This window comes from Poeciliopsis prolifica, unplaced genomic scaffold, assembly GCF_027474105.1.
Source record: "Poeciliopsis prolifica strain line A6 unplaced genomic scaffold, Auburn_PproV2 SCAFFOLD042, whole genome shotgun sequence".
NCBI classification, from domain to species: Eukaryota; Metazoa; Chordata; class Actinopteri; order Cyprinodontiformes; family Poeciliidae; genus Poeciliopsis; species Poeciliopsis prolifica.
The window spans coordinates 3,382,163-3,400,303 of NW_026562417.1; the positions used below are offsets into that span (position 1 = coordinate 3,382,163).

General features: G+C 42.6%; 1 protein-coding gene across 2 annotated transcripts; it reads left to right on the forward strand.

The window, feature by feature from the left end:
* Positions 1-32: 32 nt before the first annotated feature.
* On the forward strand, positions 33-15,676 carry pik3cg (phosphatidylinositol-4,5-bisphosphate 3-kinase, catalytic subunit gamma). 2 transcript variants are annotated; one of them, XM_055055550.1, is made up of 24 exons: positions 33-239; positions 1,805-2,024; positions 2,120-2,291; positions 3,164-3,426; positions 3,939-4,025; positions 4,118-4,218; positions 4,313-4,482; positions 4,561-4,748; positions 5,642-5,749; positions 5,848-5,929; positions 6,596-7,025; positions 7,103-7,201; positions 7,282-7,417; positions 10,197-10,262; positions 10,808-10,951; positions 11,150-11,231; positions 12,141-12,244; positions 12,388-12,534; positions 12,615-12,705; positions 13,246-13,376; positions 13,969-14,080; positions 14,170-14,327; positions 14,443-14,524; positions 15,424-15,676. In XM_055055550.1, exons 2-24 carry the CDS (start codon positions 1,812-1,814, stop codon positions 15,621-15,623), a joined length of 3,366 nt encoding a protein of 1,121 aa, XP_054911525.1. In that variant the 5' UTR covers positions 33-239; positions 1,805-1,811; the 3' UTR covers positions 15,624-15,676. The 2 variants fall into 2 exon arrangements, with proteins under 2 accessions (XP_054911525.1, XP_054911524.1); XM_055055549.1 differs by having other exon boundaries at positions 1,809-2,024.
* Positions 15,677-18,141: the final 2,465 nt, after the last annotated feature.

Sequence of the window (18,141 nt, forward strand, 5' to 3'; positions counted from 1 at the left end):
TTAGTTTGAAGACAAAGCGGAAGTTGCGGGTTGCTGTTCAGTTTAGAGAAAACTTTAGCCGGCGAGTTTGACAAGTTCTGGTGGACCTGCGGAGGCGCAGCGTTTCCTCCCAGCAGTTCCGGGAGCACAGACTCCAGAACACGCTGATTTTTATTTAAGCTTTCCGGGCCTCGCCATTTAGCATAAATGCCGAATTCTTCGTCGACAGCTCCGGGGTTGGCTGCCTTCTGCGTTCCTTGGTGAGTCCTTATTAAAAGCTTTGGGTGTGCGCGCGCGCAGCCACACACGGCTCTCCTCTTCCTGCTGTACCGTTACACCACAACCTGCTGCTGTATCTCCCTCCTACGGTGGCTGCGTTAGTTTTTTTGTTGTCTTTTCTCTGTCTTTGTTTTGTCCTTTCTTTTATTTTCTTTCTTTTTTTTTTTTTACTTTTTGCGCTTTTACTCTTAGCCGCTGTCGTCCTCTGGTCTACACTTAAAAGTGCGTCGGACCCAAAACAGCTGACGAGAGATCTATTCTAGGCCATCCATGCTGTTTGAGTTTTGCTTCCTGCTTTTCAAAGCTTCCTCTGCTGATGCAGAAAGAAGCAGAAGGGAAACTCCGTCGGCTTCTTCGCATTTATTGTAGCTCGAGTGGTTCTGGGCTCCACTGAACGGATTGATTGTTCATATAAAAAATAAAGTAACTTCAACATGTTGCTGAAGTTTTGGGGTGTTTACATTCTCTCCAATCCAAATCCAGGAGTTGTTTCAAGCTGTTTTTGTTTTGTTTTTGTTTTTTTAATGGAGTAAAAACATGAAGAAAACTCCCCAATCTGTCACCATATTTGCATATCACCAGACATGATATTTTGACTCATCGGATGATCTGTGCATCATGATGTCAAAAGTCTAATAATGCATTATAGCTTCAGGTGAAATACATGTGAAAACTTCCTAAAATAATTAATTTTCCTACATTTCTAAATCTCTGACTTAAAAAAAAGTCTTAAAAATGGATGGATTCATCACTGCATCGTTTATTATCACCATTGTTCCCATCAACAAAAAATAAATCCACATTCTAATAGAAACTAAGAGTCGATCTTAGTGAGAACTTCATCTACATTACAGCCTGGATGGGACTGAATGGTGTTGCACAAACATTCCTTTTTATATATATATATATATTTTTTTTTTCTTGCACATGTCCTGAAAAGTCCTGATCTCTGGTAGCAGTCAGTCTTGCAATGGCACCTAAAAAGGCTTCTGACTGAAGAATGTTGCTATATGACAATGTCACGATAAAACAGCTCAATATCCAGGCAGTAGGGACCACATTCCACATTATTCTACTCTGGATGACATCATTAGTTGTTCATTAGCGCCGCTAATCCTCCTCATTTGCTTTTTTCGCTCCTCTTTAAACCTCGGCCAGGTCAGAAAGCCGTATTTCCAGCAGTATGAAGGTACTGGAGGACCAGAATCTTGTTTAACTCACAACATTAGTGGAAGCATGGTGGTGGAAATATTATGACTCTGGGTTGGTTCGCTGGCTTTTTGATACGAAAACACATATTAATGTGTGTGAGAGTTGTTTGGAAGGTTCCAGCTGACAGAGAGGAGACGCTCGTGTGGGATCGCCCTCAACACGCCTGCAGCGAACACTAAATCATAATAATCTGAGTGTCCATCGTTGTTCACTCCAGTCGATCTGCCAATCTAGTCCAGATTGTGGCCACACACAGATCAGATCGCTGCGTCCCGGGGCGAGAAGGTGTTTGCATGATTACAGGTAATGATTAACTGCGTGCGTTGTGTCCAAGCTAGGCAATGGACAGGCAGCAGATCCAGGTGAGCGACGAAGAGTGCGAAGTGGCACAGAAAGAGAGCCGCAGGAGGAGGAGGAAGAAAGCAATCACCTCTGCCTCCTCCGCCTCCATGGATCAGATCAGCGTCGAGTTTGTGCTGCCCACAGTGGCGCGGGGTGGGAGCAGCCCCGACTCTCTGCTGCTGGAGGTGGCTGGGAACTGGACTGTGGAACAGGTTGGGGATGCTCGGGGATCTCTTCGTTTTCTTTCTTACCACTTTCACTCCAGCAAACGGATGAAACATGTTTCACCCGTTTGTCGTTTTCCCAGGTGAAAGCCCAAGTGTGGATGAAGGCGGTGTCTTTAAACCTCTGCCCCGACTTCTACCAGCGCTTCTGTCCTGATCACTGCATCCTCCTCTATCAGAAGAAAGGCACTGTGTGTGAGATCTACGACAAGCACCAGGTCTTCCAAACACTGGACTGCATTCGCTACTGGAGAGGTACTGGTTGTCTCTTGGAGCCAGAAACTATTTCTATTATGACTGTTAATGGAAAAAAAAACACACACACAAAAAAACGAAGATATGTTCTAAACATGTATTCTGACTGTACAGAGTACAGTAGAAAGCAGCCATGTTGGAAAACAATGGAAAGATTCTCATGGAAAAAACTAACTACCGTTTACTACTTTACTTAAATTGCTGTAGAGACAAATGCAATAAACGTTCAAAATATAGAAAGGACAAAATTAAAACTATAGAAACGATAAAACATTAGCACAAGTAAGAGCAAAACTTCCAACATGTGTTAAAAACCACAGAATAAAAACGTGTTTTAAACACATTTTTATCCGTTTTATTACACAATAAAGCGGCTTATGTAACTGCACGTCGTTCCACAGAATAGAAATAAAAGAAGAGCTACATTCTGCCATATATTTTCAGTCAACACTGTTAGCACTGGGGCTCTCTCTCTTCATTTCTAACACGGCTTGTAGATATAATGGTACAACTCTCTAGAAATTGAGTGCAAGCAAAGCTTAAAGAAGAAGTTGCATTATTTATTATTCGCTATGCTTTATGCCTTGAAAAAATTGAAGGATTGGTTTCTCTCTACAAACATCCAGACATGAGTAACCGCAAAACCCAATAGAGCCCGTCCTTGACTGTGTGAACATTTTTGTAGTGGGAAAAAATAAATAAAAAAAAAGATTTTGTAAGGTTTTTAATGCCAATTGTGATCTGTTTGGAACATTGTTGGCTTTAGCTAAGCATATGTAGATTCTTTCAACTACTTCACAAAAATCCTCCTGTCTGACATCTAAACTGTGCTGGTAGGAACTTCAGGTGTCTTGTCTTTCTTGTATCAATAGCGCTAAAGAAAGACGTGGGTCGAATCCAGCTGGTGCTGCGGCCGCAGCCCACAGACGAGTCCCAGCAGTACCAGCGTTACCTCAACTACCTGATTGGCTACGACGTGACCGACGTCAGCAACGTCCACGACGATGAGCTGGAATTCACCCGCAGGAAGCTGCTGACGCCGCGACGCATCGAGCTGTCGGACCGGGACTCCAGCCTTTACTCCATGGACCCCTGGGTCACCCGGAAGCCGCTGCCTGAACACCTGCTCTCCAAGGTGTGTTCTCTTCCTTCTTTACCCGATTGACCACCCATGATTATTGAGAGGAAAAAAGAGTTTAGAACACTACAAAATAAAATTTGGTTTGGATTCTTTAACTGCAAATGTGATATTTTCCAACCAACCAACCACCTCCGTCAGCTAAGAAGTTCTCACTTCCCACTCCGTGCCCACTCTGAAGGAGGAATGCTCTCTCATGACCTGCGATTTGTGGTGACACCTTTAAAGCAGCGCTGCGGCACGACTCAATCTCATTTTCCTGTTTCATGTGGGCAGCCTCCAGCTTCGAGTGGTGCTGCTCTGAACTAGTTTGTAAAGTGCGTCGCTCGTTCTGCGCCCTGCATGAATGCTTGTCGGGCAGTCAGAATGCATTTTCCTTCAGAATCAATGATTCTTGGTGATTTAGGAACAACATGTCATATCTAGTATCAATGATTTTCTTCATATTTCCTTCTGAACGGCTGACAAACAAAATTGAGCCACACTGTCCTCCTCCTTCATTCTCTCAGGTTAATAATGGTTACATCCTGGTTGTGATCCATGTCAGCACCTCCAGCCAGACTATCAAAGTCTCCATTGATGACACGCCTTCACAGGTTGATAAATATAGCACATGAACCATGCACCTCTTCCTGTTTGATAAATATACCATTTCCTGTAGCGTTTCTATCTTTCCCCTGTTTTTTAGGTATTGGCGAGCTTCTTTGCAAAAACGACCAATAAAAGGGTTTTGTTGGGAATCCCTGAACACTTGAGCGACGAGGACTTTGTGTTGCGTGTGTGTGGCAGGTACACAGTGTGTGGAAACTCCCTGGGAAACTTCATGTTGGGGTCGACGTGGTCAGGCCGGAGTTGGTTATTGTTGTTTCTGTCTCGCACAAAGAGAGGAGTATTTGTATGGAGAGAAAGCCCTGCAGAGCTTCAACTGGATCCGTCAGTCCCTCAAGAACGGAGAGGAGATCCACCTGGTTCTGGAGACTCCTCCTGATCCGGAGCTGGATCTGGTCCAGCGGGAGGACTGGGCCCAAGTGGATGACTGCACAGGAGTCGCAGGTTACAATTTTGAAACGCCGCTGTTTATTTACTTCTACTCAAATATGAGCCGAATTCAACTCTAAAAGTTTATCACAGGTACCCACGAACAGCTGACCATTGCTGAGAAAGACCATGAGCGAGTGTTCACCATCTCCATGTGGGACTGCAACAGGAAGTTCAGAGTCAAAGTGCTTGGAATCGACATCCCGACGCTCCCCAAAGTCCCAGAGCTTACGGTCTTCATCGAGGCCAGCATCTTCCATGGGCAGCAGCTGCTGGCTCAGGTTAGACTCATTGAACGATGAGACTTCCATACACACTAGAGAGACTTTATCACATTTTACCACATAACAACCACAAACCTCAAAGTATTTCACTGGGAATTTATGTGACCAACACAAATGTGGAAGGGTGTTTTTACAAAGAAAATGATCTACTATAATGTGTTTGTTCGTCACTAGCCTGGTTTGAAAAAAAAATAGGGCTAAGCAAAACAACCCTCGGCTATTGAAAAACTATTGAGAGGTTGACTGTGTCGAAGTTTAAGTTTTTACTCAGTCGCTAACATTTGGCTGTGATTTATGTTCAACGGTGTGATTCCTAGAAATTTTGTGCGCTAAACGCAGACTATTATTCTAAAACAGAGCAGGAAATCAATGTCATCCTCCAGAACTTCTGATTTGCTGATTGGCCCGATTGAAATTCTATTGAAGGAATCCAGGTCAATGGGAGAAATTCTAGACACAGCACTGAAAGGAGGTGAGAATCTAATGGAGTTGTGTACGGCAGTGAACAGAATCATCACACAAAATACACTGGCTGTAATATGTTAGGAATACAGGCATTCTCCATATACCAAAAAACTGCTGCTGTGACAAAAGTCCAGTACACACACAGTTTCCTGCTGCATCTTCCCTGGAAACCATAAGCCACCATCAATCCTGTCAAACTATTCTGAATTTGCATGATCAGTTTATTCATTTCGGATGTGGTGTGAAGACAATAAACGCTACGGCTGACAGCATGAATACAGGCTAACTTTGTCCTCCGTTTCCTGTGAACATCATTTGAATTCTGGATGCAAGGCAGCTGACTCTCAAAGGGACCATTGCCTTTTTTTAAAATTATGAGCAGTGACTGCCTTAAAACCCTAAATGACATCAATGAACTCTTTTAGGAAAGAACGACTTCCAAGACATTTAACGAAGAAGTGCTGTGGAACTGCTGGCTGGAGTTTAACATAAAGATCAAGGACCTGCCTAAAGGGGCCCGACTCAACCTGCAGGTACATCTGGTTCCCTTCACTACTGTTTTGTAGATTTTGTCGTGTTTGGTTAAAATGGAGTCGCTTGGCTATCTCTGAAACTCTTTCACTAAATCCAGGTGATCTGCGGGAAGCAACCCCAAACCCCCAACTCCAAAAGCTCCTACCATGACAACACAACAGGAAGCTCCACCCTTGAAGGTAATAAATATCTAGTTACAACAGCACTGATTGCAAATGAGTCAAGCTATTAAATTTAGAAAGGCGCACTGTGGCCATTTTAGTCTGGGACAAACAAGATGTGTTTTTGGGGAAACATCTATTTGTCTGAACAGCTGATTTTGCTCGTGATCGGCTGATTTAAGTTATAAAGATCTACAATTTAATGCCTGCCGACAGTTATTTGCCAACAGCAAATAAACTCAAGATGAAGAACTCTTTTTGATGACAGAGCTCATGGAGTGACTGTACGAACTGCTCGTTACAGTGTTTCCTATCATGGCTCAGCAGGAGATTGAATCCATTCACAGGCTTTTCTGAATTGAAAAATGAACTATAGAACATTGACAAATCAGTACTTTTACCAAACTAATTGCCGAGCAGGAACTTGGCAAGGTAGGCCCAGATAACTTGGTGCTAGCTTGTGCTAGCTGCCACAGGCTGTAGCCAGAAAAAGCGTCCTGTGTCTTTCTCCCTGGGCTAAAGTTACTTCAATTTGTACTTCAATAACAAAGAACATTGAAACAAAGGTCCCAGGACGTCCTCGTCTTCCAGTATTACATGTTCTTTAGATGTCGCCATTCCGTCATTTGTGATTATCGCCATTTCCCGCCATCAACAAGGGACTCCTCTTTGTCTGTCTTTCAGGAAAGACCAAGAACCGCCTCCTGTACTACGTCAACCTGCTCCTGATCGACCACCGCTCCCTCCTCCGCCAAGGCGAGTTCATCCTCCACATGTGGAAGATGCCTGAAAAGAGCGAGGAGAGCAGCAGCAGCATCAACGCGGACAAGCTCACGTCGGCCACCAACCCGGACAAGTCCTCTTCCATGGCCATCGCCATCTTGTTGGATAAGTACTGCTACCCAGTGGTTCTGCCCAAGAGTAGGGAAGTGGGCAGAGACTTTGGGGCCGGCGGTGAGGAGGGCGACGGCGGCGAGAGAGGTCAGAGAGAAATGCCCAACCACCTGAAGAAGCAGTTTGCGGCGATCGTGTCCACTGATCCCTTACATCCGCTGAGTCCAGAGGACAAAGAGCTGCTATGGCACTTCAGGCACGAGTGCATGCGTGATCCGAGGTATTTCTTTTACTTCCCAATAGCATTAGGCGATACATTTTTCTTTTTTGCTTAATTTAATCAATAATCATGCTTAGGGCTTACCCAAAGTTGCTGGGCTCAGTCAGATGGGGGAAACAGGAAGATGTCCTGGCTACTCATCGCCTGTTGGATCGCAGCAATGCATGGGACACCAGGTAAAGCCGGCGTCGCAGTGTACGTCTCTGTTTGCAGTGATGATGTTGTGTTGACCTGCTGGCACCTTGATGCTCCTCAGTGGTCTGGATGTTGGTCTGGCAATGCAGTTACTAGACTGCCACTACTCGGATGCCCAGGTCCGATCCATGGCGGTGCGGAAGCTGGAGACGCTGGAGGACGATGACGTCCTCCGGTATCTCCTCCAGCTCGTCCAGGTGGGTCTTGTCTCATGTTTGTGTTTATCTGTTAACAGGCACTACAGCTAACCTGGAGCTGCAGACAGACAGTTTGAAATATGTACTGTTTGAAAACCCGTGTTACATTAGAGTCTAGAATTTAGGAAATGAAGGAGTTTTGTGGTACTTTAGGTCCCGTCATTTTTTCAGAGGAAATGAGTTTCTGTTCATCTGTCAGTGTTCTACAGAAAGCAAGTCTATTGGGATCAATGGTGAGACTCTTCTTGCCCTCCTTCTTGGTGCCTTTTTCCTCCCTTCTTTCCTTTTTTTGATACATGTTTTCATCCTCACTTCCTTATCTTTTCTTTTCTTCAGTCCTTGTTTATTTTCTTCCTTACTTCTTTTCTTCCTCACTTCCTTCCTCCATCCCTTTTTGCCTTTCTTCCACCCTCGTTTCCTTCCTCGCTCTCCTCCTTCGTCTTTTATTTCCTTTCTTATTTTCCTTTTTCCCTTTCTGCCTCTTTTCTATCTTATATTCTTTCATTCTGTCTGTCTTTAACTCCCTCATTCTCTCCATCTCTCTCTTTCTTGCCTCTGTTTTGTATTTTACCTTTAAAAACGTCTAGAGTTTCAACATGAAGGGCATAAATGGACCCTGTTCTGGAAACACAACAACACATAGGTAGCCATTTGCACTAGTAATAATCAATCCATAATCATTAAGCCAATTCGGTGAAAGCAGCAGCAGCTGCTGTGCGTGCCGAGGATTGTTAATGTTGCTGTTTCACAGACGGGTGCGTCTGAAATATGAATTCTAAATGCGGTTCTGGTCAGAGTTAATAAATGGACTAACTGAGCTGCTGTTCATGTCATTGAAGACTCCTCATGTCTCGGTCTGAGTCCACCAGCCAGTGGAAACGGCTGCCTGACTCATGCCTCACGCTTCTCCTCGGTGTGTTACCATAGTTGACTCTGCGCTCAGCTTTGCATGAGCACCAAGCGTCAGCTGAGGCCGACAAAGGGCCCTTTGCTTGGATAGGGAAATGAGACTTCATCTCTGCATGCTGTGCATTTTAATCGCCGATGGAGGATTAGTGCTGAATGTTTATAGAAATACTATCACTGAAGGATGAAGAGCTCTGGAAACATGTGGGACTGACTCAGCAGGCAGCGCTCGCGTCTTTCTGTCTGATCTATTTTCGAATGCCGCAAAGTCTAATCTTAGCTTAATGGCTGAATAACAGAACGGGAGAGAAAACGCAGACGTTTTAATGCGAAAAATAAGTTTTATAGTGAAGGAAAGCGTTCGTCTTCCCCATTACCGGAACTTTCGTAAGGAAGCCGTCCAAGAGGAGGAATTTGAGCTCAAACTGCTCCCAATATTTGACCTCGCATCCTTGGCTCACCCCACTAATTCCTCCGGGTGAGCACAATAGGCTCTGTGTTTTCACTTCCCTCATTGCTTCAGTCAAATTTGTTTCAGTTCAGTTCAGAAATACTTCATTTATCCTGAATAAACTAACATTGGCAGTGTGATGCTGTGGACAGGAAGGATCTCTGGTTGCAAAAAGAAAAAGAAGAAAAAAAAAATAAAACGAAAGAATCTTCTGACTAAAAGCCATCATGACATGCTAACAGCTCAACAGACCATACTCAACACTAACTGCGCAGGTTGTGGACCTGTCTGAAAATAATGCCACTTCCTGTTAGAAAGTCAACAGGATGACTTTTATGACATAAGAATCCAGCCTCTTGATGAGCTGCGGTTGTTTATCACTGATTCTTATCAGTGATAAACAACCGCAGTTTGCTATATATGTCAGAGCGCAGGAGGGTTAGATGGACATGAACTTTGTTTTACTCGTTTTGCTCTTACTAGTGCGCAAAGTTATAGAAATACCAGGAAATATTCAGTTTGTTCAAGAGCAATGTTTACATATTCAGCTCTCGTCACCTTTTTCTTATTTATTTTTAGACAACAGATAGTGGCTTTATTACAGCTGATCACTGAAAAAGAAAAAACAAACAAACACATCTTGTGTTTCATCAAGCGTTCCCAAACCATGGTACTTCCACTTCTGTGCTTCACAGAAGGTATAAGGTTATTTTCCTGGACTGCCAGGCATATCCTCTGCTCTGGTGTCAAATAATGCAGAAATGTATTTCTATCTGTATCTGTTCTCTCTGACAAGCTGTTTATGCTTTTTTCCCAGAGAGATTTGTTTTCAGGATGTACTGGTTTAGTCACTTGATTTAACTTTCTTGATTATTATTTGTACAGTGGACAATTTCAATTTTTTTAAAGCCTTGTTCATTTTCTAACAAAAACCATAATATGTTTCAACCTTTGAGGGCCTAAAACAGTTCTTCAGGTTTTCAGGCCTATTAATTAAGTCAAACTAATTCTTTAACTTGTATTAAGTATTAGTACAAGTTAACTTGTATAAATCTCTTCTTCCATTGTTGTGTTGTTGTTCATTTAAATCCTTTTTACTATAAAATACACTTGTGTCATCTACAAACAGTACAACTTTTGGCAGTTCAGAAACATTCGCCCGGATATAATAGATCTTTTTTTCAATTGTGAATTAATTTTCTGGTTTCCGTCATCTGCCTTTAAAGGGAACAGCACTTTATTTGGACGACCAAAGCCTAAAAATAATCTGTCTCAATTTAATCTTAGTTGGTTTCAATCTATCTAGGTTAGGTGTTTAGGCATGCTTTCTATGGTTGCAGAAACCATGGTAAATGTGGATAAAAGAAAACCAGTGCCTTGTGACAGACAGAGATGTTTGTGTGTGTGTGTCTTCTCTCGCAGGCGGTGAAGTTTGAGCCATACCATGACAGCGCCCTGGTCAGGTTCCTGCTGAAGAGAGCACTGAGGGTAGGCTCAACAACAAGAGTGCTGCTGTGTTCACATTTCTATCACCGGATAGCTGACTTATCCAGTTATGATACTATAACTGGATAAATCAGACGCAATTTCCTTCATTTTTGGAGACGTAAATCGGCCGACACACGTGAGACTGATCTTATTCTCTGATCTTATCTACCTCTGCAAAGGTCTGAAAATCAGTCACCGTCTCGTTTTTTCAGACAAAAAAATCAGAATCAGCAGGCCAGACTTTTTAAAGATTGATGATTGGCTAGAAAACTGCAGTTAGGGCACCCTTATTATCATATAATAAGGAGATAAAAAAAAAGAAGTATGTTAGCAAAGCTCCATCTAAATGAACCACCAGACTTCTGGACCCATGCACTTTGATTATAGAGAGCTGCAAGGAAGTGAAAATGTACATGGGATAAAAGAAGAAAAAAACAAAAACCTTGCGATATTTCTAGTGTAAAATCGACACCAAGCCTTAAATAAACGTATATTTCCCCAGTTCTTTCTTTCAGGTATTTCTAATCCTTTCTTCCTTCCCACAGAGTAAGCGCATCGGCCATTTTCTGTTCTGGTTCCTGCGGAGTGAGATCGCCCAGTCCATGCACTACCAGCAGAGGTACGCCGTGCTGCTGGAGGCCTACCTCAGAGGCTGCGGGGAGAACATGCTGCAGGACTTCAGGAAGCAGGTGAAGTTTCCCAATCTTCACACAATAATCACAACTGATCCTCAGTTGGCAGGAAAAAAAAAAGTCATTTGGAGCATTTGCTCCGTTTCTGAAAGCTTCTTGTTTCTCATCCTTTTCTGGTAGAGCCGCCTGTTGATGTTTTTTTTTTTAACCCTTTGGATACAAAGTATAGTTTTTAACAAACTCGACTCCCTCCAGGTGGAGATGACAGAGGCCCTTCAGAAAGTCACGCGCGAGATGAAAGCCATGTCTGCCGACAAATATGACGTCACACAGCAAGGTGAGGAGAACGGCTTCCATCATGTTCCTGCTGAAGAGAGCACTGGATAAATCGCTTCTAACAAATTCAAAGTTTTAATGAAACTTTAAAGTTCCATTAAAGTTTCGCCAGCATCACAACAAACTTTAATGTATTCTGTTGAATCTTTAATTGATAAAACAACAACAACACAAGAATCTGTTAAAGTTCAGTTAAATTTGGGAGATTGGTGATTGGCCAATACTTGCATGAGAAACCGATCTCATCCACCGATCTACTCTACCGTTTTTCTCACTCTCTGAGTCGACGACACTACACACAGACCTGTTTCCATAGCAACCAACTGACAATGGCTCCACTTGTGTGTCAGGATCCAACACCAATAGGCAAACATTTCCCACACAAAGAACAGAACAGTACGTCTGTTACAGTTTTGTTTCAGTCTTCATGTTTATTTTGTGATTAATAATAAGTGATCGCTGTGGTTGATTAGCAAATTTAAACCCCTGCTTTAATGATGAGCAGGGGTTGGTATGTGGGCCGCCTTTTTTTATTATTTATTTATTTGTTTGTTTTTTAACCAAAACACACGGAATTCTGCAGCTCATCTACATATTAAGATTGTCAAAGTCAAGCTAGCAGGACCTTCTTCCTTTTCCTTTGCTACTTTGGTTTCAAATTAAAAAAATTTCTTGACCTTGTTACCTCGTTGTCAGTGTTGACAATTATATTCTTTTATATATCAAGTCTAGCTTTACAGGTAAAACCAAACCCAGTCACTGTCAGCGAACTGTTTTTTGCCCCAGTAGGGATCTTGCGCATGTGACGTCATGCTCAAACGTCTCTGTATGCTCTACGTCGTGCTGCTCTGTCACATAAAATGTTACTTTAAGTGTGAGACTTCCTGTGAAGCTAAGCGTGTCTCATCAGTTGTGATCCAGCTGCGTCAGAAACTGGAGACCTTGCAGTTGTCGGGCCTTCCGGAGAGTTTCCGAGTCCCTTATGATCCTGGGCTGAGAGCTGGGACTCTGCTGGTGAGACACACACACACACCCACACACACACACACCCACACACACACACACACATACACCCCCACACACACACACGCACGCACATACACACACACACACAGGCACCAACATCGAATCAGCTGCGTTTTGTTGTGCGCGCACAGATCGAGCAGTGCAAGGTGATGGCGTCCAAGAAGAAGCCGCTGTGGCTGCAGTTCAAACGCGCCGACCCCACCACGCTGTCCAAAGACCCCGTGGGCATCATCTTCAAGGATGGGGACGACCTGCGGCAAGACATGCTCATCCTGCAGGTGGGCCGGCAGCCAGACGCACAAGTTCACACAGCCAGAGGTTCCAGGAAGTCCGCTCACGTCTCCGTTCCTCCTGTCAGATTCTGCTCATCATGGAGTCCATCTGGGAGACGGAGTCTCTGGACCTGAGCCTCCTGCCGTACGGCTGCATCTCCACCGGCAACAAGATCGGTCCGCTACACTCTCTTACATTCTTATATGCTTTTTCTACGCTGCACCGCCCCACCACCCACTTTTTTTTTTTCAAACTTTATTGTCCCAAAACAATAACCTGGATAAATCCATCTAATGTCTGCAATCAGAGGACGATCGTCTTTGCATAATCCCTTTAATCCAGACACATTGGAGAGTTTTTCAATCTTCCACTTTATCTCAGTCTAAACTTTGACTAGACCAGGGGTTTGCAGTCATTACAGCCTCTCAGATCAGCCAGTTGAAACTTGTTTCAAACAGCAAATGTCACATCAGCGTTTGAGAACAAGAAACGTTTTAGATAAATATCTACTTTAGACATTTCATCTCTGTATTTAGTATTTAAAACAAAGGTAAACAAAGAAGGGGATGGATATTTACTTTTTAAAAAATCACATAGATTCCAACCTAATAACACAGTAAAGATTCCCTCCAATAGAGCAGAATTCTCTGTAGGTTTAGCCTGCAGCTGGTCGTTTGCTGCCATAACGTTCCGTTTTGCATTTATGGTCCCTGTAGGAATGATTGAGATCGTTAAAGACGCCACCACAATCGCTACCATCCAGCAGAGCGTCGTCGGAAGCACCGGTGCCTTTAAGGATGAAATCCTCTACCAGTGGCTGCGGGACAAGTGTGTCAGCGAGGAAAAGGTGCCCTTCACAAACACAAACTGGATGTTTCTGCACAACACAAAACCACCAGCAGGGACTGAGCAAATATAACCAAACGAATACCTTCCATCATAGAAGTAAACAGCAGTCAAATACTAAACCAAATACAAAATATGCTTTGAAATTAAAAAGTAAATTATTAGTTTAAGGAGAGGATCATTTTTTTTCTTCGATTTACTATTATTGCAGTTTGCTGTTCTTTCCCCAAGATTAAAAAAATCTAGCAAAACTCTCAGTTTTGTGTTTGCAGTCTAACAAAAAGCTTCAAAAAATTGTGACTTTAATACAACATTTTGAAAAATGGCGCAAAAATCAGTCGTTTCAGGGCCCAACAATCACAAGAAAACATGGCGACATCCTGGAGGGACTGACCAGTAGCGTTACGTAATCAGAGCGTTGCTTCGTTTCCTGCTGCAAGTTTGTTTACCAAATAGCAGGAAGTAAGAAGTAGCTTTAGTTCCTGACAGGAAGGAAGTAAGGCCACAACACGCACAGCTGGTATAACGTGCAACCTCAGCATGTGACTGCATGTTTTCAAGCCACGTATGCGTGTTTGTGTGTGTGTGTACAGTTCCAGCAGGCCGTGGAGAGGTTCCTGTATTCCTGTGGCGGGTACTGCGTGGCCACCTATGTCCTCGGAATCGGAGATCGCCACAATGACAACATCATGATCACAGAGTCGGGTAGTCTGTCTGTGTTTAAATATAACAGCACATTTACAAAAATGATGAAAATGCGGGCAGCTAAAAGGATGTGCGGACGGTTCCTGCAGGGAACCTGTTCCACATCGACTTCGGTCACATCCTGGGGAACTACAAGAGCTTCATGGGAATCAGCAAGGAGTGGGTTCCCTTCGTGCTCACGCCGGACTTCCTGTACGTCATGGGAACGTCGGGGAAGAAGAGCAGCCCCCACTTCCAGAAGTTCCAGGTGCGAGACGTGTTTGTTTTGCTTTTGTTTTGTTATTTTATTTTTTTGTTTTCTTTTTATTGCGGATCCGGTCAGAAACAAAGTGACCGCTCTTGGTTTTCCCACGCCGTTGCAGGATGTGTGTGTGAAGGCCTACCTCGCTCTCCGGCATCACACTAACCTGCTCATCATCCTGTTCTCCATGATGCTGATGACCGGTAAGCTGCAGACGTTTTCACCCCACAGTTTTGTCATAAAGTGTGGAGCTAACGCTCTCTATGAGCATAAATGTAGAAAACCTTACCTACAGTTGAAACCAACTTATTTTCATACACTTCATAAAATAAAAGTATTGTTTTTCTCACTGTCTGAACTTAAATCAGACTAAAGTTTTCTTGTTTTTAGTTGATTAGAATTACCAAAATTATTTATAGTGCCAGAAAACTTACTTTCTTTAGCATTTAATTTGAGCTGGAAGGTCAGTTATCTTTACAGGATTTGTTTATTATATTTAATATTTATTAATGTTAATTGCTCAATGACTTATGTATTGTCTTACATTTTAGACATTAAAGTTATTGAATTTTTTTTTGTCGTTGTTAAGTTAGACATTTAAAAATGGAACATTTTGCTATTTTATTTTTTAGTTTACCTCATCGCAGCATGTGACATACTACCACAACAACAATCATTAATAACAATAATAAATTATAGAATATAGGGAATTTTTAAAAATATTGAGATTGTTTTTACCTCCATAGTGGTGCTGGAAAACGTTTTGAAAATGCATAAAAAATGATTGCGGTTTTTCCTGCAGGGGGTTTAAGTGACAAATCTAAACACACCCTTCTACATTTTAAATAAAAATCTGAAAAGTGTGGCATGGTCTGTGATTTATTTGTCGAATCAGAATAAAAGTGCCTACGGTTATGCAGTACCAAGCATATAGAGTTTGCAAAAAAATCTTTGGAATTTGTAACTGGAGCAAAAAAGCGAAAAAGTTAAAACACTTGTCAACATCCAAACAACAAACGCACCATCGTTCACTTGTTTGTTTGTTTGTTTGTTTTAAAGCATGCTTTAAGACTCAATCCCAAGTCGTGTCTTTGACGTTCAGGGATGCCGCAGCTGACCAGCAAGGAGGACATCGAGTACATCCGCGAGGCGCTGACGGTCGGCCGCAGCGAGGACGAGGCGCAGCGCCACCTGCTGGACCAGATCGAGATCTGCCGGGAGAAAGGCTGGATGGTTCAGATCAACTGGTTCGTCCACCTGGTGCTGGGGATCAAGCAGGGCGTGGAGAAACGCTCCACATAGACACCATCTCCTCCTCAGACGGATACGGCTGCCCTTCTTTATTGTTTCAGAACTTTTCCCTTTTATATATATATATATATATATATATATATATATATATATATATATATATATATATATATATAGTTTTTTTTTTTCATTGCATTAAAAAGGTAGATAGTCATTTTGATCATTATTAAAGCCAAAAGCAAAAGAGAGACCGTTTATATCACACTTTGAAGACCAAGTCGAAACCATATGGGCATACAAAAACATAGCTAGAGCTTTTTAAAGCAGTTTCAACATGAGATCAATAATCGGTGCAGCTTTCAAATGAGTAAAATTGTACATTTTATTGTATTGTTTTTTTTTTTTTTTTTTTTTTTTTTTTGTTCTTATGAGAAACATTCCCCGTCTCTCCAAAATGCAAAAATGTTTTGGCTTTCAACTCTCAGAAACATGAGCTTCTTTAAGATGTGAGGTGCAGGATAAATACCTGTCTTAAAGGGCCGGTGTTATGTATTTAAAAAGGCACATGGTGCCATTTTATAGCACAATCAAGTAACAGTAGTTGCGTTTCCATTGCAAATGTGCTAAAATTTTGTCAAAGTAACACAATTTCGCAGTTTTATGCTGCCATTAAATAAGAGACGCAATCAAAATCCCAAGTGAATAAATTTGTTCGAGTCATTAATAAAATGCGCCACCCAGCTATCCTCCAGATACTTCTTCTTTGTTGTTTGCACCAGACTCAACGTCCAGTTGTTGATCATGTGACTCCTGTGATGAGGAAAAAGTGTTTCCGTTTCAGTTTTGTAAAATAAACCAATTTCTACACGGCCAAAAAAAAAACACACCGCGTTCTAGCGCCAAAACTTGATCAAGTGATACGACATACAATGAATGAAAATGCGGGTTATGTTGCTGTCAGTTGAATACATCAAACAAAACTTTAAAAAAATGTGACTTTGTAATTTTAACGACTTGAAATCAGTCTTTTTAAAAACTCCAGCTCTCTTCTAAACGCCGCCTTCTCAACGTTTCTCCATTTAATCGTTTACAGCCATTCTGAATGTTTCACTGAGAACTAGTTTGTACAATGAGTTCAACAGAAGCACATTTCCACCTGATGTTCGCCAATTGCTGCTGGCTAGTCTGAAGGAGCTTAAAGGGGGCGGTATGGATAAAAAGCAGCACTTGGTGAGACCAAGCGTTTAGGCATCCCCAAATGGTTGCTTCTCAAACATGCATGAAAGAATCAAAGCAATACTCCCTGTATGCTTTGATGATGGAGTAGCATTATGACATCATGTAAATCTTAAAAACAGATCTTGCATAATACTGCCACTTTAAAACCAGCGGTTGTGTTCGAGTTTCGTTTAAAACATACTGGACAGAGTCGGGTTGCTTCTTGGAAAAAGCTTGAACGTGTTTAATAAATTAATAAATCAAGAGGGCATCTCAGAGTGTCATTATGCGCTTTGTCCACCAGATGGAGCGCTGCAACCAGCTCGCCTCAACTCACCAAAAGCCTGACTCCATGTGAATCCACTTTTTTTTTTCTTTCTTACTTTTCTTTGCGTTTCTCCAGATTTCGCTGCTTGTGTTTGCCTCCTCTGAGTTCTCGGCAGAGAGTGGGTGTGTGTGAGTGTGTGAGCGCCCCGCTCTGAGAACAATAGATGTTTTCTATCAATCCGGGCAGCATGCAGTGAGGGTGCAAGTGGATTAGGCAGCTTTAAGTGCCTTTTCACCAAATGACTGGATGGTTCGCTCAGACTCTGTTGTGTTTTCACCTCAGAAGCTTTAAAAAAAACAACCCACACATCTGTAATTTGGCCTTAACGTGACTTCCAGTAGATTTTCAGGAATCCTCTTGTATTTTCTCTTCTCCCCCAGCAGACATGCGCCGTAGTGTTCCACAGGAGAACTCCCTGCGCTGTCATGGACCTGTGAGGCTAGTGTAGGAGGCAGCTGGAAGAAACTGGAGGGAACTGGAGCATCCGCGATCGATTCATTCCGTTTCTCTGTTCCATTTTGTTCCCCTTTAGGAAGACTTGAACCAGATCAGACGACGAGGGAAATCACTCGGCCCTGCGTTAGTGTGTGTGGGTGGGATTTTCCAACATCTCCAAGCAGAGGCTATTTGTCCTGACCTCGCTTCTCTGAAGGGTAACTCTGAGGTTGGAGGGCGTAATTAGTGGATTCAGGCAAGGGGTGATCAACCTTGATAGGCAGCAAGGTGCCTGAATGTATATAGTTTGTGGAACACAGCGATGTGGATGGAAAGGCTGTTATATGTGCGTGTGGGTGGGATTCACTCTGTTTATGGTGGGTGTCTTAAGTGGCCCAAATAGCATAAATACACATTTAATGCTCTTTTTTTCAGCTGTCAGGGTTCGATTTACAGAGAAAGGGGGGGAAACAAAGTGCGTCTTATTTAGATTTTAAGGATTTAATACAAAAACAAAACAAAAAAGATTCAGAATAGTATAAAGACATTTCAAATCATACATTTCACTGTACAGAAAGCAGTCATTCA